The sequence below is a fragment of the Gallus gallus genome, chromosome 27 (genome assembly GCF_016699485.2).
Source record: "Gallus gallus isolate bGalGal1 chromosome 27, bGalGal1.mat.broiler.GRCg7b, whole genome shotgun sequence".
Taxonomy (NCBI): domain Eukaryota; kingdom Metazoa; phylum Chordata; class Aves; order Galliformes; family Phasianidae; genus Gallus; species Gallus gallus.
In genome coordinates this window covers 2,267,967-2,294,759 of record NC_052558.1, presented here as the reverse complement: position 1 = coordinate 2,294,759, position 26,793 = coordinate 2,267,967, and the positions used below count along the sequence as shown (strand labels likewise).

General features: G+C 55.1%; 2 protein-coding genes across 18 annotated transcripts in view; one reads left to right on the top strand and one right to left on the bottom strand.

The window, feature by feature from the left end:
• Positions 1 to 1,741: 1,741 nt before the first annotated feature.
• CYB561 (cytochrome b561) lies at positions 1,742 to 6,689 on the top strand. Of its 3 annotated transcripts, none has more exons than XM_046904400.1 (7): positions 1,742 to 1,811; positions 2,840 to 2,912; positions 3,916 to 4,123; positions 4,982 to 5,080; positions 5,148 to 5,251; positions 5,333 to 5,490; positions 6,066 to 6,689. In XM_046904400.1, exons 3-7 carry the CDS (start codon positions 3,922 to 3,924, stop codon positions 6,259 to 6,261), a joined length of 759 nt encoding a protein of 252 aa, XP_046760356.1. In that variant the 5' UTR covers positions 1,742 to 1,811; positions 2,840 to 2,912; positions 3,916 to 3,921; the 3' UTR covers positions 6,262 to 6,689. The 3 variants fall into 3 exon arrangements, with proteins under 3 accessions (XP_046760356.1, XP_003642826.1, XP_040509145.1); XM_003642778.6 differs by having other exon boundaries at positions 2,762 to 2,912; XM_040653211.2 differs by lacking the exons at positions 1,742 to 1,811; positions 2,840 to 2,912 and adding an exon at positions 3,806 to 3,841.
• A 148-nt stretch (positions 6,690 to 6,837) lies between these two features.
• Positions 6,838 to 26,793, bottom strand: part of TANC2 (tetratricopeptide repeat, ankyrin repeat and coiled-coil containing 2) — a 173,824-nt gene continuing 153,868 nt past the window's right edge. For 13 of the 15 annotated variants that reach the window (XM_004948525.5, XM_015299383.4, XM_015299382.4 and 10 more), the window contains 9 exons: positions 25,651 to 25,784; positions 24,996 to 25,119; positions 21,680 to 21,855; positions 20,908 to 21,040; positions 20,355 to 20,384; positions 19,469 to 19,560; positions 17,784 to 17,930; positions 15,304 to 15,404; positions 6,838 to 13,707 (listed from right to left, as the gene is read on the bottom strand). In XM_004948525.5, the coding sequence (XP_004948582.2) occupies positions 11,745 to 13,707; positions 15,304 to 15,404; positions 17,784 to 17,930; positions 19,469 to 19,560; positions 20,355 to 20,384; positions 20,908 to 21,040; positions 21,680 to 21,855; positions 24,996 to 25,119; positions 25,651 to 25,784 (2,900 nt within the window). In that variant the 3' untranslated portion in view covers positions 6,838 to 11,744. The remainder of the gene's footprint in view (positions 13,708 to 15,303; positions 15,405 to 17,783; positions 17,931 to 19,468; positions 19,561 to 20,354; positions 20,385 to 20,907; positions 21,041 to 21,679; positions 21,856 to 24,995; positions 25,120 to 25,650; positions 25,785 to 26,793) is intronic. The other 2 variants (XM_015299380.4, XM_015299386.4) reach the window with 1 other exon arrangement.

Sequence of the window (26,793 nt, the reverse complement as noted above, 5' to 3'; positions counted from 1 at the left end):
GTGAATGGGGCTCAACACCTGCAGTGCTCCCAGGGCTCCAATATAGGGCTGGATCTGTTTGACATCTATGGGTGGGAGGAGAGGCCCTGGGGCTGCCTGGTCTCTGCTCCCTGCTCACCAATGGTACAACGTGTGGGTGCACCATGCAGCTGTGCCAGGGGAGGCTCAGGTGAGGCCATAGGAGAAATGTCTTTATTGTGAGAGTGGTCAGACACTGGCACAGGGTTCCTGTGAGGCAGCTGGTGCCCACACCTCTGCATTCAGGGGGCACTTGGAAAATGCCCTCAGTATCCTACTTTATCTGCCAGTGGCCGGGCAGGCAGACTTGCTGACCTTCCTTGGTCCCTTCCAGCAGAACTATTGACACATTTTCAATTGCTTTGCAGAGATAATGCTGCTGCAAGGTGCAGTGCCCCTTTGCCCAGGGTTGCAGTCATGCTTGCAGGGATGAGGTCTCGAGGCCGCTGCACGTGAGGCTCTGCTCTGGAGCAGGGAGCAGGCTTAGCTCTTAGGGTGATGGGTTTCCATTGGGAATGGGGATGTCAGCTCTGTTGAACCTCTGGGGTGTGCTCCCCACGGCACAGCAGCAGCTGGAAAGTGCTCCAGGTCCCACCAGATCCCACCAGGTCTTACCAGGTCCTTGGGTGCTCCAGATCCTACCAGGTCTCACCAAATCCTTCAGGTCCTTGGGTCCTCCAGGTTCCATCAGATCTCACCAGGTCTCACAAGATCCCACAAGGTCCTTGGATGCTCCAGGTCCCACCAGGTCCCACCAGGTCTTACCAGGTCCTCCAGGACCTGCAGCTCGTTGGGTACTCCAGGTCCCACTGGGTGTCACCAGATCCCACCAGGTCTCACCAAATCCTTCCTGTCTTTGGGTACCCCGGGTGTCAGGTCCCATCATGTTCCACCAAGCCCCATCAGCAACTTGAGTGCTCCAGGTCCCACCAGGTCTCACCAAATCCTTTGGGTGCTCCAGGTCCCAGGTCCCACCAGGTCCCACCAAGTCCCATCATCTTCTCCTTGCATGCTCCAGATCCCACCAGATCTCACCAGGTCCCACCAGGTCCTCCAGGTCCCACGGTGCTCCACGTCACTGGGTTCTCCACATCCCACAGCTCTCGGCCGTAGGGTGCTGTGGGTCCCTTGGGGTGCTCAGCTCCGGGGATGCTCTGCACTGCGAGCTCCTGGTGACACCTAGTGGCACTGTGTGACGGACACACGGACACGCACACAAACGGGGCGACACGGGGGGGACACAGGGACATGCCCCCCCTCCCCCTCAGCCATCAGCCTTCCCATCCGCCCTACCGTCAGCCCTGCGGCTGCCAAACACCCCCTGGTGCTGCTGATGGGGGTGCAGGTGATCAGCGGGAGGTAATGGCGTTAAACCCACGCAGTCCTTCTGCTCGAATGAAAAAAAAACAAGTCGTGGAGCTGCAGTGTCCTCTGCATGGGGCTGTGTGTGGGGTTGGGGGGTCCCTGGGTGGGGGTGCACTCGGGGGTGGCTGCGTCCCCTGGGAGCGGTGGTGGTGGGTGGGGGGCACAGGGCCTGGCAGTGCAGGGGGGTCCCACAGCAGTGATGTGCAGCTCTGGGGACTGTCCCCACCCTGTGGCAGATCCCCCCCTGTTTTGCAGCCTCCCCGCCTGCTGCCATGGCACTCTCGGTCTGCAGTGATGCCTGGGGGGGGTGGGGAGGGGGGTGCAGCCCCCCCTCGCCTTGCCATCATGCCGTTGCCTTGACAACGTGGTGGCCTTGTCCCTGGCTCAGACGTTGTCACCGCAGGGCCTGGCGCTGGCAGCACCCTCAGGTAAGAGCTGGGGGGCGGGGGGGGTGTTGGGCTGCATCATGCAGTGTGGGTGTACACCAGGACCCCCCCCCCCCCCCCCAGAACATGCATGAACCTGTAGCCCCAGTCCAGAGCAGGGATCCCCCAAGGGACCCCCAGACCATCCCCAGGGATTTGGGGGGAACTCTGGGCAGAGGCCATGGGGAGGGGGGTGCACATATCGCCCCCCACCAGCACACCACGTGGAGGGGGATAAGCAAAGACCCTCCCCTGCTCTGAATGACACCGGGTTTGCCCTGGCGTGGATTGCAGGCTGCTGGGGGACAGGCAGGTCCCCACCATGAGAAAAAGCAGTAGGGAGGGGATGATATTTGTAAGGGGAACTGATCTGCCGTGCTGCTGACCCCCACTGCTCTGCTGGGCGGATGCTTTTCACCCCAGTGCTTGGTGGTGGCTGTAAACTTGTTCCTTCCAGGGCTAAGGGGCCACCTGCAGATCCCACGGTGTTTGGGGACCAGGCTGTCCCCTCGCATCCAGGTGTTTGCAGCTGGCACTCGAGTTCTGGGTGATGACATCTTAGTGCTTTTTGCCAACCTTGAGACCAAATGGGGCAGGGCAGTATGGGGTAGGTGCCAATTTGGGGCAGGTTACCATGGTTGTGGGGGGCCTCGTGTGGTGGGGAGGGGACCTCGCTGCCTCTCCTACCCCCACCCTACCCCTGTCTCCATTGTGTCTCCCAGAGCCTCCGTGGCCCCGGGCGCTGGGGCTGGATGCGGGCAGGCGACATTTGCAGTGAAACCTAATGGGATAAACCAATTCCCTTAACCCACTTATCCGGCTGATCCAATAAAGGTGGCTGGGAATAAAGTGTGTGCGTGGTCTTTAATGCATGTCCACCCCCCTGCTCCCCCCATCCCCTCCCCAACCCTCCACCCCCGGTCCTGGCAGTACCGTTGGTCTGTCTGTCACAGCCCGGCCCCAGACGCTGCGCAGCACAGACAGGGACAGAGGTGGCCCTGGGGCTGTGACTCGGTGGCTCTCACTGACAGGGACCGGAGCAGTGGCTGTGCTGGTGGACGTGGCTCTGATCCCTGCAGATAACCCGGCACAAAGTGGCTGCAGGTGGGTCGCAGGGGCTGTGAGCGTGGCTATGGCGGTGTCCCCCCCCTCCCCTCCCCCTCCCCCCAGCCCCTGTCCCCAGGGGCCACTGCTTTGGCCACTCGATGCAGTGGGGACCCTGAGCAGAGTCACTCATCCCTGCACTGCTTTCATCTAATAGAGGTTGTGGGGATGCGGCGGGGAGGGATGTGGAAGGCAGGGTGGGCATGGAGGGATGGAGATGGGGAGGGATGGATGGGGATGGAAATGGAGGGATCGGGATGGGGATTGGGATTGGAAGGGAGTGAGAAGGGTGGGGATGGGGATGGGGATGGGGATGGGGTGGGAGGGCAGATGTAGCTGAAGGGCTGGGGCAGGAGAAATGGGGAAGAGCAGATGTGGTGTGAGGGCTGCAGGCAGCAGTGGCCACGCAGGGACGGGAGGGCTGGGGTTGGGGCCAGGTGGAGGGAATGGGGATCATGGAGGGAATCATATAATCATAGAATGGCCTGGGTTGAAAAGGACCACAATGCTCATCCAGTTCCAACCCCCTGCTATGTGCAGGGTCGCCAACCAGCAGCCCAGGCTGCCCAGAGCCACATCCAGCCTGGCCTTGAATGCCTGCAGGGATGGGGCATCCACAGCCTCCTTGGGCAACCTGTTCAGTGCGTCACCACCCTCTGGGGGAAAAACTTCCTCCTAATATCTACAGAACAGGGGCAGAAGTGTGGGGAGGGGGCAGGAGAGCCGAGACAGGCGGAGAAGGATAGGAGCACAGAGGGGACAGGAGCTTAGGGGTGGGATCCTGGGGTTGGGAGCACAGCAGGGTCAGGAGCTCAGGAACAGGAGAAGAGTGGGGACAGGAGCCGGCGGGGCTGGGCGTGCCATGGCTGCTGGGTGCCACCCTGGCAGGTGACGCAGCGGCAGCAGGAAGCATCCAGGTCCCGTGGCAGGTGAGGGAGGTCCGGTATCCACCGCCCCAGGGCGGGCCCTGTCAGGGCCTCCTGCCCTCGCTGTGTCCCCACAGGCCGCCATGGATGGGGCCCCATCGCCCTCCAGCCCCGCCGGGCTCTCGGCCTACGTGGCGGTGTCGCAGCTGCTGGGCCTGACGCTGCTGGCGACCACGGGAGCGTGGCTGGGCCGCTACCGGGGCGGCGTGGCCTGGCAGAGCCCGCTGAAGTTCAACGCCCACCCGCTGTGCATGGTGCTGGGCATGGTGTTCCTGCAGGGGGACGGTGAGTGGGGCCGTGCGGTGTACTGAGCCCCCGGGGGGGGGGGGGGGGGAGGGGGGAAGGCCCTATTGCCACCGGGATGGCTAATTGAGTGGGTGGGAAGAGCTGGGGAAATGTGGGGGTTCCAGCGATGTGGGGGGGATACGGGGAGAGGTGGGGGTCCATGGGGAGGTTGGGGTTTCCAGGGGTGTGGGGGGGACATGGGGAGAGGTGGGGGTCCATGGGGAGGTTGGGGTTTCCAGGGGTGTGGGGGGGACACGGGGAGAGGTGGGGGTGCCAGGGAGAGGGGGGGCCCCAGGGGTGCATGGGGATCTCAGAGAGATGTGGAGGGTCCAGGGAGATTCGGGGTGAGTCCAGGGATGTGAGGGATCCCAGGGAGATGTGGGGGTCTCAGGGAGTTATGGGGTGGGCACAGGGATGTGGGGGGGCCCAGGAATGTGGGAGTCTCAAGGAGGTGTGGGGATTCCAGGGAGGTGTGGGGGTCCCAGAGACATGTGAGGATGCCAAGGAGGTGGGGGTCCCAGGGAGATATGGGGATCTCAGAGAGATGTGGGGATTGCAGGGAGATACAGGGTGGGCCCAGGGGCATGGGGGGTCTCAGGGACATGTGAGGGCCCCAGGGATGTGGGGGGTCCCAGGGACATGTGGGGGCCCCAGGGAGGTAGGGGGTCCCAGGGACATGTGGGGGTCTCAGGGAGGTATGGGGTGGGCCCAAGGATGTGGGGGTCCTAGGGAGGTGGGGGTCCATGGGGAGGTTGGGGTTTCGAGGAATGTGGGGGAGACCCAGGGACATGTGCTGGTTCTGGGGGGGTGGGATGCCTGTGGACACTGCCCCACTGCTCACTGCCCTCTCTCCATCAGCTCTCCTGGTGTACCGGGCGTTCAGGAACGAGGCCAGGCGCTCCACCAAAGCGCTGCACGCACTGCTGCACGGCCTGGCGCTGCTCATTGCGCTCTTTGGTGGGTGCTGTGGGTGGGGGCAACGAATGGGGCCCCCACCCCAGTGCTGATGGGCTCCTCTCTGCAGGCCTCGTGGCCGTTTTTGAGTCACACCGTGACAAGGGCATCGCCAACATGTACAGCCTGCACAGCTGGTGCGGGATGGCTGCCTTTGTGCTCTACCTCCTGCAGGTGAGTGCTCGCAGCCCACGGAGAGATGTGGGTTGGTTGCCTGTAGGGCTGAGCACCCTCTGATGCCCCAATAACCTGCAGTGGCTCCTGGGCTGTGGCTTCTTCCTGGTGCCTGGTGCATCCTTCTCGCTGCGCAGCCGTTACAAACCCCATCATGTCTTCTTCGGCATCGCCCTCTTCGCCTTCTCCATTGCCACCTGTCTGTTGGGCATCACCGAGATGCTGCTCTTCAATATCAGGTGTGTGACTGACCTGGGTGGGCTGTAGCCCCCAGACCCTCATTAAGGGTCTGCCCAGCTCATGGGGCAGAGCCCAGCCCCTGCCCAGGCTCTGGTTCTGTGGCTGTGAATCACCCCGAGGGTTTGAGTTGTGCTGGTGCTGAGTCACTTCCCAGATGCTGTTTAATAGGGGCCTGCAGCAGCTTTTTCCTTTGGTCCTAATGGGGAATACAATCAGTACAGTGGCTGCTCTGCAGCCAGATGCATGCATAACCACCCTGGGAAGCTCAGGTTCCCCCCCTCCCAAACCTCTGCTCATTTGCTGGGAGGATGCAGGGATGTCCCACATCCCTGAGAGCCCCACACCCCCCCAGCTGCGTGGTGTGGGGCCAGGCTGCCTGTAGGGTCTCTTTGTAAAGCAGTCTCACTTCTTGCTCTGATTTGGGGACAAAGGACCCTTCACAGTGTCTATACCTGCCTGTGGAGGTACTACAGCTTCCTCCAGGAAGAGGAAGATGAGGATGAGAGGGGTTCCAGCCCTGGTAGGGATGGTCACCAACGCTGCAAAGCTCAAGCATCCCCATCTGCATCCACAGGGACTCCTACAGCCACTTTGTGCCCGAGGGAGTCCTGGCCAACGTGCTGGGGATGTTGCTGGTGGCCTTCGGGTTGGTGGTGGGCTACGTGCTGACGCGGGATGACTGGAAGCGGGCACCGCTGGCCGAGGAGATGGCCCTCTCCATGGACTTCAAGACCCTCACGGAGGGTGAGAGCCCCGGAGGCAGCCAGTGAGGCCCCCAGCGATGCCCCCAGCTGCCCGGTCCTGGTGGATGTTGGATGTCTCGATGTGCCCCAGCTCCATGCCCAGTGCTGGTGAGAAGAGCCTTTGCTTGGGGCTCCCTCTGCATCTTCCATTCTACGTGCGGATGGAGGTGCCACCACATACAGCGTCCCCAGGCTCAGCATTTCCCTGCTGCCAACCTCCAAAGCCATTCCCATCTCTTTGTGCCAAGCAGTGGATCGGATATGTCCCATCACTGACATTTCTATGCGTTCTCAGCCCACACCCTCCAGGGCTGCAGCCACCAAAGTTCCCCCATGGCTCTGAGCAATGCCATGTCCATGCAATTTAATGTCTGTGTTCAGAATGTTTTCCCCTCTTGTGCCATGTGTTGTCTGCAAAGTGAACGCTCCTGCCTTAATAAATATGTGCAGCTAAACCCTGCCTCTCACCAGCACTCATCATTTCAGGTACCCCAAAGCACCTCCCATCGCCCTGAGATGGGCAGAGCCGGGCTGCTCCCACCCACACCTGCTGCCATTTGGGATCATTCATGTGAGGTTGGGAAGAACCATCAGTCCAAAGGCTGTTCCCAAGTGTTAACCATTTATAAATAAGTACATTTTTTTTTTTTCATACATACAGTTTTCATTGTACAGATTACAATCTGTATACATTGGGGTGAGGGGGGGAAAATGCATTCTTTTGAACTTTTCACATCTATCTCACAGCTCACATGTACAGACAAGAAAACTCTGCTCAAGCAAATACAGCAAAGGAAAAAATATGTTTTCTTCTTTCCTTATACATGAGAGGCGAAGGCCTCCGCTGTCCGCAGGGGTTGTTCTCCCCACTGCACAATGTCACAACTGTGTGGTGTTCAATATATCATCAGTAGAGAGAACAGAACATGCATTGAATAATATACTGTACAGAGAAGTCCTTTACATCGGAATTATAGAAAAGCTAAAGGAAAATTAAGTGTCTTAAAGATCTTCCCAGCAAGTGTCTCGAAGGATGGCAACCAGGGGGATTGTACAAATCACAAAATGTGCATACTGTACAGGTCTGTACCAACTCGGATCCTCTCGGAAGTGAAGACAGAAACAGAGACAAAACGCTGAATGCAACACTATGGGAAGGGGACGCCGGGCGGGAGCGACGCCTGCGGCGCTGGAAGTCCACACCAGTCCGTAGGGCAGCGGCGCAGCGAGGAGCGAAGGCGAAGCGGCCGCCTCTCCTGGGCCCGAGGCGCCCACCCGGCCCAACCCCGCGGGGTTCCCCAGGAGGGACGAAGTCCTTCTTGCAAAGCTGGCGTGGCACTGAGACGCGGCGGTGGCCGGGAGGGGAGGACGCAGCGGATCCCATTGGTGTCCGTTCACTGCAGCGGTGACGATCGCGTGAGCTCCGGTATTCTCTCGGGTGGATCTGTAGCAGTTGCAGTGAGATCCAGCTGCCGTCAGGAGTCGGACACGAACGCACCTTGCTAAAGAATTGAGCCCTTAGTGGTTTAGATTAGAAAAAAGAGTTTGATTGAATGAAAATCCAGCAATTATCCAAACAAATCTGAAAAAAGCGGATTGACTTTCACCGTTGTGCTTGTGTCCAAACGCACCCCAGCGGCGTCGGGGAGCGCAACCGGCCGGGAGCGAAGGCGTTCTGTGCGGAGGTCCCCGCGCCGCGCCGTGCCCTCAGCCCTTCTCACAACACCGTGAATCGCAGCCAGGAGTCGTCGGCAACCCCGGAGACAAATCCGAGCCCAAAGCCACCAAGGAGTGACCCAGGACCTCCACTGCAACCAACAGGCACGGCGGCTTGCTTGTTTCTCTAGGTAAGGCGGAGCTGGCACTTGGGTTCAGCTAGACTTCTTCTGGGTAACCCTGAATTCACACCTGCCTTTGTACGAGGGGACTGCATGGCCGCCCGTTCCGTACCACCCCGCTTCAGGACCTAACCCACATATGGCTTAGGCGTGATGCACACACACAGTTTATGCTAGCTAAGCGGGTTTCTTTACAGCCATGTGAAATTGAAAAAAAAACCAAAAAAAAAAAAAAAAACAACCAACAGAGCAACACAACAAAGTTCAGCCCTGGATGAGGCAGCGCGGGGTGGGCAGCCCAGGCTGCACCTCTGGAGACGGACCAAGGACCTCAGCTTTGGAACACCTTCCCTTTGCCAAGCACTTCCACTGGTCCCTCATGGCTGTTGTTAGAGCCCTCCAACGTCATGCCCAGCATGTAGGGGCAGCAGCACCACCAGACGATGCAGGTACCCCAGCATCCTTCATCCTGGGGTACAAACCATAACCATGTGAGCCTACACTGGGGTACAAACCATAACCATGTGAGCGTACACTGGGGTACAAACCATAACCATGTGAGCCTACACTGGGGTACAAACCATAACCATGTGAGCCTACACCAGGGCACAAACCAGAACTGTGTGATTCCAAACCAGGGCACAAAGCAGAACTGTGACCCCACACTGTGCTGCAGCAGCCCCACACTGAGGTTGTGGCTCTGCAATACAGAGTGTGAGGGACATCTGCTGGTGCTGCAGCTCAGTACAGGTGTGTGCTCCCACACTGCTGACCAGACACAGCCCAAGAGCCAAATCCAGAGCGTTTCAATGATCTCAGTGCACCCTAAGGGACCACGCAAGATGCAAGAAACCCAAATGGGAGTTACTGAAAGAAGCTGAAGGCACAGTGCAGCGTGGGGCACTACGGTCTGCAGCAAAGACATGGCAGTGAGGGGACGTGGGGTGAGACCAGAGCAACGAGGGCACTTCACAACGGGACCACAAACACACACCGACCTCTGCTCTGCGCCAGCGAACCCGAGCATGACGCTGGGGGGAGATGGCAGCTCCTCACCCCTATGAGAACTGCTGGGGAAGCACCTTAAAGCCACTGCAAAGGACGCTGTGTTTGAAAGTGACTCGGCCTGTCGATGCTTATGTACAAGAGCTGGTCCTTGTGCTAGAAATGCAACAATGCGTTGGTTTTGGGTTTTTTTTTTTCCTTTTTTCTTTTTTTTTTTTTTTGTAAAAGACACCAAGAGACGAGAGCTGCTTTTGCTATTTCCTAACAAGGACACAACTCAGCTTCAACATCCAGTACTTATCAGAGGAACAAATTCTAACAGTAAAGTGCAGCCATGTACAGAGAGAACAGATGGAAAACTGTTAGTGCAAGAATCCTGTGAAGATGCAACACTTGCTATCGTGACAAACCCACACGCTGCACCACTCCAGTGCTGTCCCCGTGTGTGTGCTTACAGTGAGAGCTGTGTTCTGGTTTTATCCTTAAAACACCTTCACAAACCCGAGGTGACACGGGGGGACATGGGGCAGTGAGCAGCACAGTGCATGCAGCTCTCCAAGTGTGCGCTCTGCTGCGCAGCAGAGCGGGGCTGAGCTCGGTTCCCTTTCCCATTCCAAGAAGCAACTGAAGACAGAAAGCTGCTCGTGTTCAGAAAGCTGAGGGGAAGGGGTTTTGCCCTTGCAAAGCAGAACCGCTTCCAAAAGAGGGACACACAGCAGCACGCTGCTTCCAAGGAGAGGCTGGAGCTCCCCCAGCCCTGTGAGAACGCAAAGATTGGGGCTGAGCTGCGCTTGAGAAGCAACAGGTCAACCTCAATGCAAACACTGCCCTGGACAAATACGCAACAGCACAAGCAAAGGGAAAGCCCGAGATGCTCTTGGTGTGTCTGTGAGACACAGGGTCCCACTGTGCTCAGCTTGGGCTGAGCCTGACCACCGCCAGGGCCAGCTTAGCTCCAAACCCACCCGCATTACTGAGGCTGAGCGCTGCAGTTCGGTTCAAGGCATTCTGCAATCTACGTCTGGATTTGGGTAGCCCTTTGAAAACATCAACAGGTTTTGCTCACTCTTCCTTCTCAGCACCAGATCCCTTTTGTGTCCCATAAGGCCACGGATGGGGCCCTGGGCAGCCTGAGCTGGGGAGGGCACCCAGCCCACGGCAGGGCTTGGAGCCAGGTGGGCTGTCAGGTCCCTTCCAACCCAACCGCCCTATGGTTCTATGACTTTGCTGTTAAGAGCTGCTATGGGTGAGGCTCAGCGGTGGGCAACAGGCACTATTTTTGCTTCAAAACAAGCTCCAGGTTCATCGCTCATCCAACCGATTGCCCTCAGTAATGGAAAGGCAAATTACAAAGCAAGCAGCACTAAGTGAAGCGTCGGTAAAGAAGTCCCTCCACCCATCCCAAGAAATGCCAGGGAACAACTGCAAAATTCGGTACAAAGGTTTCTGGAAGTGTCCCCCGCTGTTCACACTGCCTTGATGTGACTTGCGTTTGATTTACAACAAATAAGAGAAAAACAACCAAACCACAAAAAAATGTCCTGAAACAGAGCATATAAATAAATTATAAATATCTTTTAACTAAAGGTCCTTAAAGAGCAAAGCACCATCTCTCCCATCTACAGGTAGAGAACAGAGCAATTGCTTTCCAAGATTTTGGGACGGATCCTGCAACCCTAAGTGACTTTGTCACCAGGCTCATCCCATCCCGGAGCCACAGTGCCACGTTATGCATCCCAGCCAAGAGATAAACTGTGGGTTTCCTCTTTGGAAAGGATTTCCTAGTTGAAAAGACAGAACACCATAAAAAGCCCCAAAACAAATGAAAACCCCAACGTTCAGCTGTCCTGGTGAGAAATGTGGTGCCACGTGTGGGACGCAGCCATCTGCTAATGGGGTGACCGAGCTGCGGTCCCACTCCTAACCCAGTTCCCTCAGCCCACGAATGTGCCATCATCTCTGAGCACCTGCAAAGTGCCCACGAGTAAACCAACGTCAGGGCACCCAGATGGCAAAGTAGCAAAGCACCTAGTGACCCCCACCCCTTCTGGCGGAGTGAGCAATTAAAGAAATACAATTCCAACCATAATGCTGCGCGCCAGTCAAGCAGGATGGGTGCTGTGCGTAGCTACGAGCGATGCTCTGCTCCGTGTGAGCAAAGAGTGTGTTGGGCAGGGAACGGCCCTGCTGCACGGCAGCCTGCAGATGCAGCCTCAGAAAAGGCTCTTGGGACACCTGCTCTGCTCCCACCGGGAACTGTCATCAGTAAGAGCTCATTGAGACAAAAGAAACTAATTGAAATCGGACACGATTGTCTCCTGAAAAAGATCCGGTTACCTCCCACTGCGTAGGGGATGTTCCTGGCCTACCCCGCACCGCGTACTGGGATATCCTGGTTGGCAGCTGCCAAGTGAGGGAGCTCAGCTGGAATTGGGCAATGTACTGCTTGGCTGATGGTGGCTTCACAGTCAGCTGGGGGACGGAAGGGCTGGAGCGCGTGCATGGTGTCTGACCACCGCACCAAGTACCGGAGAAACGTGGTCATGTCGCTACCAAAGAGAAATAATAATAATAATAATAATAATAATAATTAATAATAATATGCATGGAAATCAAGCTTGGAAGTGTGTGCTGCAAACATAAGGGTCTTACTCCAACAAGCGTCTCTTACACATTAGACTCCACAAATGGTCTCTTTGGTTTGATTGGGGATGTCTGCCCTTGCCTGGAGTCCCGGGAGAGCTGCCTGTACAGGTTGTCCTGGTAGGCCTGTGCCACCGGCAGCGTCCTCGCCACCTTCACATCGGGGTACGAGGAGGCTTGGGTGACTCTCTCCAGGAGGTCTCCCCGGGACCCATTGGCCAGCATCCCATGGGGGCTGTAATAGTCTTCCTCTAGCAAATGGCCATTCTGTGCATTGTTGGTTTTGTTATAAAAGGCAATGTTGCTGATTGAAGAAGGTGGGCTAAATGATTCCGGCTGGGGGAGATTGCCAGGAGACGTAGGGCTAATTACAGTGTCCACTGACGACACGGCCCAGGTCCGGTTCTGCTGATGGAGGTGGGGGTACTGCTGAGTCCGAGCGGTTTTATCAATGATTCCCATGAACGGCGTGGTCCGGGAACGGGCCGGCTCGCTGGGGTACCCCCCCTGCGTGGGGGACACCGGGGACAGCTCATCGCACGCCCTGTCGTAGGCCGGCTTGAGAGGGATCTCCATTTGCTGGATAGAGGCAGAGGGGCGGAAGTTGGGCGTCAGGTTGGAGGTGGATGAGATGCTATTGCTGGAGGGAGAGAAGCGCAGGCCGACGCTCTGCGAATGGAGCAGCGGCCTCGGGGTCGGCGGGTGAGGCTTGATTTCGCTGGGGTTAACGCTGATGGGCCTTCGGATGAGGTGGGACACGTCCGGCGAGCCGAGCTGGCCAGAGGGCAGGGATGAACGCTCCAGGTCCAGCTTCGAGTGGCACATGGGGTAATAGGAAGCCGACTGGCTGCGCCCGATCTGGGGTGTCTGGCTGTACCTCATGCCTCCCCTGTATGCCGAGGATGGCCTCTGCGGAAGATCTTCCTTGGCCAACCCTCCGTGTTGGCAGATGGCCCCCGCGCTGAGGCTGGCCTGCACGTGCTGCACGGGCCGGCTGTCCCCTACGATCCCCCCGATGGAGCCCTGGTACACCAGCCTGCTCTGGTTGACCCCCATCTCCCCCGCCGCCGCCTGGTACTTGCTGGCCATCGAGTGGGCAACCTGGCTGTATGCACCGGTGGGGATGACGGTGCTGGAGTGCACGGCCGAGCTGGGCTGGTTGCTCCGCACGATCTGCGCCTTCGCTGGCTGCAGCCTCAAGCCCTGCTGCGGCACGGCCACGGGCAGCTGGGGCATCTGGAAGGAGCGCTGTGACATTTTGGACAGCGGGGACTTGGGCCTGCCGGGGAGCGGGCTGACGGCGCTGGGCTCTTGCTGATAGCGAACCGGGGAGCCCGACTGCGACCTGTACACGCTCATGCCGTCTGCGGGGGGGCTGGCGCGGTACTGAGGGCCTCTGCGAAGAGGAGAAGGCGGTGGGCTCTGATATTCCTTCCCCTGGCTCCCGACGGGAGGTGGGCTGAAGCGGTACGAGGAGCCCTGGTGGGCAGGAGAGGTGTGTGGAGGACTGGGCCGGTAATGGGAGTTCTGGTGTGTCGGAGACAGAGTGGGAGACGTGGACTGGTAGCCCTGCCTGGTGGGAGAGCCCACCGAGCTGTTGGACCTGAAATCAAAGACCTGATGGGAGCCGAGGGGTGAGCCGGAAATATAGGCCGAGTCCCGGTGAGCCGGGGATGGGGGTGGGCTCTGGATGATGGGAAGCCCTTGGTTTGGCCTGGACTCTGTCTGCAAGCCAATGGAAACGTTCTCGACGTCCTGCTCGAGGTACTCCTCCTCAAAAATGTCTTGCACGGAATACAGCTCTTCATGCTGGGCTTCGGGCTCGGGCTCTGCTGGCAGCGGGGGTGGCTGCTGCTGCTGCTGCTGCTGCTGCTGTTGCACCTGTCGGCACTCCTCCTCCACCCGCAGCAGCAGCCGCTGGATCTCACGGTTGTTGGGGCACAGCTTGATGGCCTCGTTCAGGTCCTCCAGGGCTGCTGCAAACTGCCTGCTCGACAAAGGGACAGAAAGGAGAACTGAAGTTACTCTGCATTCCAACAGAGCTGTTCTTGGAGGATATCAGGGGTTAAGGGGCTTTGTCCAGTTTACTGTGACTGCTGCAGCTGGCTGCTGCCCTACAACCCTCCCTGGGATTTATTTTATCCAAACTGAAGGTAAATACTGCCAGCTACTCCACAAAGAGGGAAAATACAGTCCTGAGATGGCACAACCCAGCCTAGCAGAACACCTCCGCAGCGTGCATTATGGGCTGACTGATTGCACCACCAAGCGCTCTGCCCTGTGTTAGCAAAGGCAAAGCCAAAGCAGCTGAGCTCACTGTAGCTGTAAACAAGTGCAGCTCTGATGGAATTGCAGCTGCTGACGCCAATGAAAACGTCGCTTCTGCCCACTGCCAAGCACACACAGCGTCAGAGCTGGCTGCAGGACCCAGGGGTTCCCAGGGGCAGTGCTTCAGGCTCAGCTGGCTCTCCAATTCTGCAATGGATTTGGCTAACTTGTGCAGAATGAAGGGTCTGAGCCATGTTAGCAAACCTGCAGCCCCCCAGGGATGGTGTGGCAATGGCAAGGCTGTGAGGAGTAATGGGGGGGGTGGGGTTTAGGGAGGTGGGCTGTCATTTACAGGGACGTTGTTCACTTCGGAGCAGAACCATCCATCTGTGACTGTGAGCTGGGGGATGATCCCCTCCCCAGGCTAGACGTGCCAACAGCCCAGTTTGCTGCTCTACCACAGGGAGAGAAAAACTCCCCAGCACCTCCCAGCAGCAGCCTGAGCTTCTGCACAGCCCACTGGAATCCAGGTGCAAGGAGGAAAAGCCTCATTCCCCTGGTGTGCTGACCTCAGGAGTGCTGCACAAACAGGGAAGCAAACAAGGGCAGAAGGGATCATGGTTTCTGTTGGAGAGAGCTGGGGAGAAAAGGATGCTTGTATGTCTGGGGGCTGATATAATCTGGAACCCAGTTCTTAAGCTTCCTTAAAGCATTTTGGAAACAATGGAGAGGAAAGCCATGAAAGGAAAGGCACGAGGTCAGCATGGCTCAGCTGTAGGGCTCCTCTGCAGAGCAGAAGGTCAGGGCTGCACCGCACACATGGAGTGCAGGAGGAGCAGGCAGCCCACAGGGGGTCACTTCCAGGGGGTGAACATGGGAATGCCATGGGCTCCAGATGCACAGAAAGGCCATACTGCACAGCCCAGTGCTTCGAGGGCCGCAAGTACAACAGCTGGCACAGTCACTGCATGATGGGTCACCAGCTCTGCCCTGCAAGGAGTGCTGCAGGGCAGGGAGATTTAAGGTCAGGCAAAAGCACTGTGATGAGCAGGAGCCTGCCCTTTCACACAGTGTGAATCACATTTTGCTTCGAGTCCAAGCTGAGGTTGAACTGAAGTATATTTTTAAAAGCACCCCCAGCCTTGTTGTAAAGGCTCCCAGTGCAGCACAGCATTCAAAGTTCAGCTAAGATGAACGGCTCGAAAACATTTATGCTCAGTTTTGTCATCTCATGAGGGAATGCTCCTTTGCCACTTCTTCACACAGGGGACACTCACACAGAGCTGCATGCACTCAGCTTTCTCCATCTCCTCACCTGCTGCTGCGTTTGGCCCTTGCTCTTGCATAGTAAGCTTCGTAGGATTTCGGTTTCAGCTCCAGTGCTTTAGTAGCGAATTCCTCCGCCATCCCAAAGTCCTGTCATTACAACAGGGGGGTAGGTGAGTCATTGAATAGACAGAAAAATGGAAACATATACAAACTTGGGAGAAAACAAACTTATTATAGACATATTTTGCACGTTAGCTCTGAAAAACTGACAGTACGGGAATGTTTCACATGGATTCCACAGCATTTATAACCAAAGTGCTCTGCTGGCACATCCAAAGACTCAAAGCCCTTTCCACGCTGCTGGATGCTGTCAGCACCCACCAGAGGCCGGTGTGCCACCAGCTCTGTTCTCATTGTGTCCCCAACAGGAACATGCAATCTCTGTCCAACCACCTACAGTCTTGAGGAAACATCTGGTATCAGAGCCTGGAATGTAATCTCATGAAGGATTCTTTTTCCACAGTTGGAAGAGATAGGAAACCTTTCCCAGGCCCTCAGCTTCCCACTCTGAAACACTGACATACTTGAAAGGGGTTGAATAAAGCTGTGAATGAAGGAAGGGACTACTGGTACCTTGGGAGCTACAAACAGGACCTGCTTGGCAAAGATCTCCCACCTGGGCCACTATTTCACTGTCCCCTTGCCTCTCCCTACACGTTATGTTGTTGGGAGTGGGGAGGAAGAGTGTGACAGTGAAGGATGGAGATGTGATGCTGAGTGGCAATGCCACGAGATCAGCTCACACCCTGCTGCCCATCCTCAGCACTGAGCTCAGGTGTGAAGGGGATCTCCTTCAACTGAATGCTCACTGTTTGACTTGATAGGACAAAGGGGGATGGTTTTCAACTGAAACAGGGGAGGTTTAGGTTGGATATTAGGAAAAAGCTTTTCCCCCAGAGGGTGGTGATGCACTGAACAGGTTGCCCAAGGAGGCTGTGGATGCCCCATCCCTGCAGGCATTCAAGGCCAGGCTGGATGTGGCTCTGGGCAGCCTGGTGTGGTGGTTGGTGACCCTGCACACAGCAGGGGGTTGGAACTGGATGAGCACTGTGCTCCTTTTCAACCCAGGCTGTTCTATGATTCTATGACTTGGGCTCCAACCCATGGCAGTCATGGCAGAAAGCAGGCAAGAATACCCCTTGTTTGTCAGTAAGCAAAGCCCACCCTACTAGAAATGAAGTTTATAAGCACACCACACTGCCCTGCCCCGAGCAGCCGTGAAGGGACAGATAAGGCCACGTGTACCCTAAAAAAAGCCAGGGTGAGGTTTAATCTCTCCAAAGGTGTCCATGCTGGGGTTTGTTATGGGGATGCACCGCTGGGAGAAGCTGCCACTGCAATTCATCTGAGCAAAGAGGCTACAGAGCAGCAGCTGCCTCACCCCATGGGGGTCTGTCCGATTCTCAGACGTGGGCCAGAGGCTGACATTTTGCACTTTGGTCAAAATATGCAAACATCTTCAATCAGATTCCTACTTCTGAACCTACAGGAGAACATTTTCAAGTCTGGTCTGTGGCGAATACTTTTGTTTGTACCTTCAGCAGCCGTTACTGAAGAAATACCACCTAACAGACCAAAGCAGATGTGTAGGCAAGAGGCAGTTACTCTCATGGTCCAACCTACAGGTGCAAAAACTGCACAACTGCTTACAAGCATCCAGTTTCCATCACAAACCCTGGGATGACGCAATGAGCAGTAAGCTGGGGATCTTGTCCTTAATGTGCAGGCTTAGCAGGGGGCTGCCTTGCTTCAGGAGAACATTCACACCTCTGAAAACCGTGCTGTTTGTTCCACCAGCGCTGAGATTTCATTGCTTTTCATCTGTCTCCCTCCGAGCTTAAAGCAATGAAGGTACCACAAAATCCCATCCTCCCTCCCCATGCAATCATCGCTGGCGGAGATATCACTTTTTGAGTCTACCGACACTTGCAAAGTTGTGAAGGTGAAAGTCTGAGAGCAAGGGGGAGGTGGCAGCGTGCTGGAGAGCAGACGTGCTGCTGAGGTTTGTCACTAGATAGATGCTGCTGGATTGGAGCAGGGAGTGACAGTGCTACGGCAGTGCTGGGAGGAGAGGGAGCGAGTGGGGGTGTCTGCAGATGAGTCACTGCCCTGGGGAAGCATCGGCCCCCTAAGCATATGCTCCTTCATTTTAAATTAATTAGCATTCCAAGGAGAGCATCTCCTGGCTCCTCCTCCCTCACTACTGCCCTAGAAATGTGAAAAGTGCCTCCACCCCCCAAATCCACATCACCATCAAAAGGGAGTGATAAAAAATTCAAAACGCTGTAAACACAGCCATGAATTTTTCATCACCAGAGATGCATATTCAATCATTACGTTGCTCCTCTGGCAATATAAAATGCTCGTGCTCTGCAAAGGACAACCGGGGCACACGGAGGAGACCGTGGAGGTCGGGGCAGGGCTGCAGGAGGGGCTCTGTGCACTGCGCAGAGGAGGGAGACTTACATTCATTTTCCTTCGACATCGGGAGAGGTTGAGAAGGAGTGACACCTTCAGCTCACGGAAGGTTTTCAGGTCTTCCCCAAAGCCTTCCCTGGGGAACTTCTTCAGGGCGTACTGGTAGCGCTGGGCAGCCTCCTTCACTTTACCTTTCTGATAGAAGGAGAACGTGTCAAAGCAAATCCTTTGGGTGAGTTTACTGCAAAGCACTGCCAGACCCACGGGTGTTTTGGCGGTGAAGGTAACACGATCTCATTATTTAGCTGTTTTCTAGAGTAACATGATCTCATTATTTAGCTGTTTTCTAGAGATGAAAGCCAGAGCATGTCCAGTATCTGATCTGGAAATGCAGATGCCATGTGCAAGTTGAGTTCTCCCACTCTCAGGCAGTGGGAAACTCAGCAAGAATTGTTTTAATAACTTGATCCAACTCTGGTTTATGGACAAATGGACTTCTGAGCTGGGCGAACAGTAAGCCAGCTCTGCAGAGGACCCTACATCCCTCCTGTAGGAAGATGCACTCCTGGCACCCCACTAACAACAACATCAGAGGTTGATGCTGTGCACCTCAGCAGCCACACAGTGCATATCCAGTGCAACTTCATGGTGCTGAGGAGCAGCACTCCGGCAATGAGCCTTCCACACCACTCCGTCCTGACTCAAACCTCTGCAAGCACCAGGGAGGGTAAGGAACACAAAGCATTGCTCTTTGGGTGTAACAGCAATAGCAAAGATAAGTGTTACGGCGCTGATGTGGTTCTGACGTTGGACAAATGGATTGGGACTCAACTCCTGGAGTTCAGATGTCTAGAAATTAGGTGTCTACATCTAAGCCTGTCAGTTGGGTTCCTTTTATCGTTATTGGGACGCAACAGTCACCTTCAAAAGGTGACTCAGCCTTGCTATTTCGGGATCTGTGCCCTAAAGGGGGGCATCCATAGCAGCTGCAGTGAGAGAAAGAGGGCAGAATGGGATCTGGGACGCACACGACTCATGGTGACCCAGACAGAAGTTTTGCAGCTATGAGCAGTAAGCTTTAAAACCTCTTAGATTCAGGTTTCGGAGTCGTATCACGTATCTCTGGCAGATAACTGCAGTCGCAATGCCAGCTTTGCATATTTTCTGCTTTACCCTTGGAGCCTCACACTGAATCATTGTTGTACTTGCACATTTTTGTGTGTGTGCGCTGATCTCCAGGTCTTAATACACAAGGAGCAAAAGCAACTCTAACCATAACGGTAAAACACATCCCACAAGCTAAAGGACAACGACAAGCCACCTGTGTCTGTTTCCATCACAGAAAGTTCCTTTTCCTTCACAGGTTTCTCTGGGCTATGCTGCCCTGTTGCTCACAGCACAGAGCTGCTAGGTAACCACAACGCTGCCAGATTTGATGCGATGACATCAGCACTGAGAACCTCTGGAAAGCACTTGGGTTCTGGTGTTCTCAAGGAGGAAATGAAGTGCTGGCTCAAGCCCAGAATGCACACAGCCTTGGCTTTGCTTCAGCTTTGTTAGGGAGTTTGGCATTCAACCTCCCCCTGCCCAACCCCACTAACCAAAGCCAGTTTGCAGCACAAGGAATCCCGCAGGCTTTAAGGCAGCAGCACTGCTCACACTGCTATCAAAGGAGGAACAAATACATGCTGTGAGCTGCATTTTCCCTGTCTCTTCAAGAAAACTCTTCTCACCTTGTAAAACATGTCTCCCTCCTCCATCAGCTTGCTCAACAGGATGATCATGATGTCTGGTTTGGAGGTGGCCATCGCCCATGTTGCTGGACCTGCAGTGTACAGGATGCATGATGGGTAAAAAACTCATACAATGCAAGGGTGGTAGGAAGCTGGGTGGAAAAAATATCCTGGGGTGGGAATTTCTGCTGGAGAGAACAACTTGTGGCATGGTCAAAGAGCAGAGAGCTCCCAGTGATGGAGCTGACAATTCCTCTTGCACTTAAAATTAACGGGATCCACATTGCAATGGCTTTTCCTTGGCAGTCAGTCATTAACGCTGGCACTAATGAGCACGGCCGTGTGGGGAAATGCTGGAAGCCATCTCCACGAGAGGGCAGTGCTGTTTGCAGAACTGGGGTGGGGCAAAGTGTGGGGGGAGTGAGAGGCGTTTGAAGGGCAAATCCAAGCGGTTACACCAAGAGTAACAGTACGTAATTTGCTCGTGAATTGATGGGTATATATACGGGTGTAGTAGCAAATCCTAGCTAAAAACCAGTGCTGAGCTGGGGATGCTCTGTGCAGGGAGGTGCTGTGGGACAGCACAAGGGGACCCAATGCAGAGCATCGTTATCTGACTGATACTGGGGTGGCAAAATCCGGGGACAGCTCATTAGTGTGGGGGAGGAATAAGTCACCGCTATTTCTATCAGTAGATTCAGTACGTTTTGGTTAGTTTTTGAGTTCAAGTTATTCTCTGCAACAGTCATTTAAAAAAATTATTCAAAGGTGAGGTAAATTAAAAGATTAGAGGTGTTGGGGACGCATGCAGGCTAAATCAAACAGGAGAAAGCAAGGCTGACAAAGCTATCAGATCGAGGCTGATGCTGACAGCAATGAGATATACCTCGTGGGCGACTCGGTAACGTCTGACAACCTTCAAAGAAAGGAGAAAACAAAAAGTTGTAGGAGAGAGGGGAAAAAAATGGATGAAGGTGAAAAAAAAAAAAAAAAGAAAAAAAAGAAAGGAAAAAAGCAGCTGTGAGAGGCAGGCAGCAAAGAAGCCAATGCACCAGCAAAATCCCCTTCCACAGGAAAACACAACGTGAGCGGCTGCGTGGCGCAGTGCAGGTAACACTGAGGTCTGAAGCGTATACAGAGCAGTGAAGGCAGCAGCTCACAGCAATGCATGGACACAGTACGCCTGTCGGCTCGGACTAGTAGAGATAGAAAAGGCATTACCGGAGGAAAGACCTTGCCAAAGAAACAGTTGTTTATTCACTTTCTCTACGTGATACGACAGCAATAAAACATCCCAATTTAACAAGAGAACGCGGCACTCCTGACTCGGGGCTGCTTTTGGGGTACGAAGCAGCAGTGGGGCTGAGGCTGCCTCCGGGTCGGGGTTCTCACTCCGAGTGCCCCCGCACAGCGCTGACCAAGTGTCCCCCAGGCCCTACCTATCTTGGCTCCTTTCTTCAGGAGGGTGACGACCACCGAGGTGTTGCGGCACCCCACCGCCCTGTCCAGGGGACGCATCCCGCTGTAGTCGACGTGCTCAATCATGGCCCCGTGGTCCACCAGGAACTGAACCTGCAATGGCAAACCAGCCGTCAGCTTGCTGGGGAAGGACATCCAGCAACAGCTTGCCCAGCTCCAACTAAAAGAGGGGAGATTTAGGTCAGATGTTGGGAGGAAAATATTTAGCCAGAGGGTGGTGAGGCCCTGGCGCTGCCCGGAGCTGTGGGTGCCCCATCCCTGGAGGAGTCCAATGCCAAGGATACGCTTTAGGCAGCCTAAGCTGGTGGAGGGCAGCCAGCCTATGGTAGGGGGTGGGGCAGAGGGGCTTTGGGGTCCCTTCCAACCCAGCCATGCTGTGGTTATGCGGGTCTCTGGTCTTCAGGGCCCCTTCCAATTCAACTGTGCTGTGATTCTATGGGTCCGTGGTCTTCAAGATCCCTTCCAGTCCAACTGTACTGTGGTTCTATGTGTCTATGATCTTTAAGGTCCCTTCCAGCCCAACTCAACCATTCCATGTTTCTACGATCTTTAAGGTCCCTTCCAACTCAACCGCGCTGTGATTCCATGGTTCTACCATCTCTAAGGTCCCTTCCAACCCAACCCATTCTATGACCCTGTGATTTGCTACACCAAGCCATGCTGTCTACACCAAGCTGTGCAGCACTACTCGGACGGGTTAAGGCAAGCTGCCCTTTTGGTTCTGCCACTCACCACCTCCGCGTCGCCATAGAAAGCCGCCAGGTCCAGTGGTGTGCGCCCATTTTTGTCGGCGTGGTCGGTGGCCGCCCCGTTCTCCACCAGGGCCCGCACCACGGCCAGGTGGCCTTTCAGGCAAGCCCAGCTGAGGGCTGTCAAACCCTCCTTGTCCATCAGAGAAATGGAGGCACCTGGAAGGACAAGTGGCAGCTCACTTGCAAGCACTATGACACAACAAACCATCAGAAACTCTCCACACAGTGATGACAGCTTGTTTTTAGAGAATGATACATGTAATTATTAATGACTTTATTAGCATTTCCCCCAGTCTGTAGCTCACCCTCCATCACAACTCCAAATGCACTGACACGAGCTGTGCAAGCAGGTTTATTCACACCGAGCTGCAAGCTTGTTCACACTTCGCTCCGCAGACCCTGAGCAGCAGGGTGGATCTGACATCCCTCAGCTGAGACGTCAATCTTTCCTTTTAACTGTTTTTTGGTGGTGTTTTTTTTTTTTAATCCAGCCTTTGTGAGTCAGAGATGAGGGCCATTTTGCTGCTTCAGCAGATCGCGGCGTACCAGGGGAACTAAATCACCCCCATTCTTCCCCAAAAGCACGTACTTCCCCCTCCTCGCTCTCCCCCCTTTTACCCAAATCGACACAATTTCCAGCAGTATTTCTCCCTGAACTTTACCCAACATAAATACAACGTTGTGGGATAAACTACTGCCAACTGCAAGCCAAGGAGGGGGGAACTTGACATTTTCTTGGATGCAGAAATTGCGCTGCCATACCAACGGGTCAGCATTGCTTCACACGGCATATGGATCCGCATACGTGATTTGAACAGCAGCATGAAGTGAACACTCCTCTGCGTGGCACGAAGACAGCTCCTGTTGCCATGGCACACGCAGGGCTCTCGCTCTCCAGCATGCAGAAGAGATCTGCATCAGCTCTGCTGCTCCGAGGAGCTGTTCCTACCTGCGGGATGCTCCTGCCAGCAGGTTGGCTTGAATCGCTGCTGCAGTGTTTTTCTCCTGTAGGTAAACTCTCAAGCATGAGTTTCTCCCTGGCTCCAGAAAGCTTAGCAAGTGGGGGAGGAATGTGAACGTCCTGAGCTTCCCATTCATCCCAGCTGACACATCCCTGGGAAGCACGCATTGCCCAGATGACAGTGAGCTGCTCTGTCTTCCAGCTCGCCCATCTTGTTTGTGGAGGAGCAAAACAGCGTGAACGTTTGCTGGAGATTATGTTCAGAAATCTGCAGCTAGAGCTCCCAGCACAGCCCAACACTCTGTCTGCTGCGTGCACAGCATGGTGTGCTGGGGTGGCACTCTGCTGACAACACTGCTCCTCACCTCCTGCAACCCGCTGTAACGCTGCCCCACATGGCACCCACAAATCCTCCTGTGAAAGCTCTTGAGACGATCCCCAGCTACCTGAGGCCAACTGCTGCTCCACTACAAAGGATAAACCTCATTTCGTTCCTTCTCATTTGTACCAGCTTTCTTCTTGCAATTAAACAAAGTCCTTTGTTGTTGGGTGGTCCCGTGTGGAGCCATGAGTGGGACTCAAATAATCCTTATGGGTCTCTTCCAACCTGGGATATTCTATGATTCCACGATTCTCTTGTGCAGATCCATGAGTTGGACTCAATGATCCTTATGGGTTCCTTCCAACTTGGGATATTTTTCAGTTGTCTTGTTGTTTTTTCCCCCCCTGACTTTTGGAGCAGGTGAGAAGGCTCCTGCAGGAAGAGGGAAAGCTGGAAAGCTGCACCACCACCCAACCCTCCCATTGCTTCCCCAGTCCAAGGGAAGAGCCACCACACAACAGAGTGACACACTCAGGCTTCAGGGCACCAATGCAGTGATCCAAACTGAAGGTCCCAGCAAGCAGACAGGGCCACAGCAGAGCCAGGCTCCCAGCACAACCTCTGTGTGCCTCTCTGCTCCTCCTTAATGCATCCTGCATTCCCCAGGGGTCTCTGACCCACTCAGCATTAAGGACATGGAACAAGCAGAAAGCTGGGAGGGGAATTGGGTTCAGGTGCCATCACAGGACAGACCCCTGCTGCAGTGGGAAAGGTTCTGTCTGGATACAACAGCCAATGGACCAACAGCTGCTCTGGCAGAGGTACAACCAGGGAGGTTTAATTCATGGTTCAGAGCTCCGCTCCTCCCAGGTGCTCAGAGCAGCAGGTGACTCCACCAGTCTGGATTTCAAGTTGATTGAGGACTGCAACTCAGTTAATAAAAAGTGTTTACAAACGCTGACTGCATTAATCAAGTACAGCCAAACAAGATTTGCTTTGCAACACTCTAATTACTGCTTATGGCTTATGATTCACACGCTTTGATTCTAATGAAACATTAACCAGGATTGTTAAAGCCATTTTAATTAACATACCCTATATATCACTGTACCCTGCCCAGGCTCGAGCTAACTTTTCAGGACCACGTGTTAAGGCAGATTTAGTGGTGTTTAATGAACAGTCCCTTTCAAGTACAAAAGGTTTTTATGGCTTTGTTTTCTTGGACCCTCAGCTCCGTGATCGCTGTCACAGCCCCATGCAGGGCTGCACACCTCCCCCTGGCCTGCATTTAAGGAAGGACAGAAATAGTGGTGTCTGTACAGGCTGCAGGCAGCGTGCTGCTCCGCATCACCTCAAACGTGGTGATTTGCACCAGAAATGAGCAAAACTGAAATACATTCTTGCTGACTGAATGACTCTGAGCGAAGCAGTTATCAGACACTGGAAGCACTGAGCAAGGTGGATCTGGGAGCTCTAGACTTGAAGAGCGCAGCATCTTCAAAACACCCAATGCACCAAATCCTTTCCCATGTTAGGGCCTTACCATCCTGTTCATGTGGGTGTCAAAACCATGAGTAGCAATGCTAGCAATGAAAATGGGAGTGATAACACGCCCCAAGCCCCGGCCCTGGGGCTGAGCATCACTCTGTGGTCTTGCTTGCAGTTCAGGTGCACCGCTCGTTGATTTCTGTCTGAGGGGAAAGCTGGAGGCTCAGCTCAGGGGCACACTCTGCCCTCAGTGCCCAAAGCACCTCTCATACGCTGCCATCGTAATTCCTACACACTATCTGGTTTGGGGGCTTTGAGCATCAAACACAGAAAACAAAACAGACGGCCAAGATGAGTACACCGACCACAACTGTGCTCTCCAACAGCTGGGAAAGTGATGGGGACCTCTCCCACCGCCCCATCTGGCAATGGGGCCACAATCCCCATCCCTGAGGAAATGCAGAAGGCACTGGGAGGGGACTTGCTGTGAGCAGACCCCAACATGCTCCAAACACGTGTTCTAACCTTGTGCAAGCAGAAACTCCACCGTGCCCAGGTGTCCCTCCGACGCAGCCATCATCAGTGGTGTCCGGCCCTGCTTGTCTGCCATGTTCACGTCGGCGCCGTGGGTGAGCAGCAGGTCCACAATCTGCAACACACAAAGTGAGGGCACACCTGGAGGAGCTGCTGGAAGGAGATGGGAGCTCAGAAGGTCCACAGTGGTCCCTGCACCTTAAGGGTTTCACAAACCTGCCTGGAAAGCAAGCTGGAAGGGGGCTGACCTCACACTCTGCAACTCCCTGACAGGAGGCTGTAATGAGGAGGGGGTCGGTCTCCAACAACAGGATGAAAGGTAATGGCCTTAAGTTGCACCATGGGAGGTTCAGATTGGGAATTAGGGACAATTTCTTCTCCAAGAGAGTGGCAGTGTGTTGGCACAGGCGGCCCAGGGAGGTGAGGGGGTCCCCATCCCTGGAGCTGTTCAAGGAACACGGAGATGTGGCACTGAGGGAGGTGGATATGAGCACGGTGGGGTGGGCTGGGGTTGGGCCTGGGGATCTGAGAGGTCACTTCCAACCTTAACGATTCTACGGCTGTATGAAATCTCAGCCCCCGGCTGCACGTTGGGATTAGAGCTGCATTTCCCAGCTCCCAGGCAGAGGTGGGACGGGATGCTCACCTGCCAGTGGCCCTGCCGGACGGCGCTGAAGAGTGGAACCACACCACGCCGGTTGGGCTGTGCCACGGCAGCTCCCTGCTCCAGCAGCAGCCGGCACACGTCCAGCTTCCCCCGGCCCGCCGCCGCCGTCAGCGCTGGGGAGAGAGGAGGCAGTGAGGGGAGCAGCCACGATGGCTCCATGGTGCCCCAACCACAGCCCCCAATGGGCAGCGCCAACCAAGGATGGGGGACGGATCAGGGACAGCTTCCTGGCAGGAAGGCGGAGAGCTCTGGGCTCTCCTCTGTTGGAATGAACCCACAGCAGCATTGTTTGGATGGGGGATTTTTTATGTCAGCCTGCGGATCTCTGGAGTAACTGGAAAGCAAAAGTGGTCTCTATGCACTCAGATGTTCTCCATGCAAAACGCTCGTTTTGGCTGCTCCTTCTGGGCAGGACCGACCCCACCTGCAACGGTCTTTGTGCAAAAACCAAACCATCTCACACTGGCACAGGTTGCCCAAGGAGGCTGTGGATGCCCCATCCCTGCAGGCATTCAAGGCCAGGCTGGATGTGGCTCTGGGCAGCCTGGTCTGCTGGTTGGCGACCCTGCACATAGCAGGGGGTTGGAACTGGATGAGCTTTGTGCTCCTTTTCAACCCAGGCCATTCTATGGTTCTATGATTCTATGGTCTCTCAGCTTCAGTGGGCTGGGAAGAAACAGCTGATATCTCCTCCCCTGTCCAACTCTGCTCTGCCAACCCAAGAAGTCAGGCTGGGTTCAGAAAGACACATCCAACCTGCAAATAGCTCCGAGTGCAGGACCTGCCTTTGCCTCGTCTTTGGTATTAATTTTAGACTTTTCAGTTCCTCCCTCTCCCCCCCCCCCACTCTCTGTACACTTCAGCACTGCCTCCGGTGGGAGCTGGAGCAGAAGGTGGGAGTCTATTTCAAACTGACGTCGCTTGTTTTTTTCTCTGAAGTACATTTCTGTGGGACGGCTGATTACGAGGTGTTGATGGGTTTCCAACTGCATCACCGTTAATGGTGGGGGATTTAATTAATTCTGTCTTCTGTTCCACATTCTGCTCGAGTTTTCTTCGCTCGGAGTTGAGAGACAGCAAGAGTTAAAAGAAAAATCATCCCTATACCACGAGCAGAACATA

Bases quoted from the DNA above. Each gene is read 5' to 3' on its own strand.
- CYB561 (XM_046904400.1), top strand. From the start codon at position 3,922: ATGGATGGGGCCCCATCGCCCTCCAGCCCCGCCGGGCTCTCGGCCTAC. The intron at 5,081-5,147 runs GTGGGTGCTGTG...TCCTCTCTGCAG, and splicing joins GCTGCTCATTGCGCTCTTTG to GCCTCGTGGCCGTTTTTGAG. The intron at 5,491-6,065 runs GTGTGTGACTGA...CTGCATCCACAG, and splicing joins ATGCTGCTCTTCAATATCAG to GGACTCCTACAGCCACTTTG.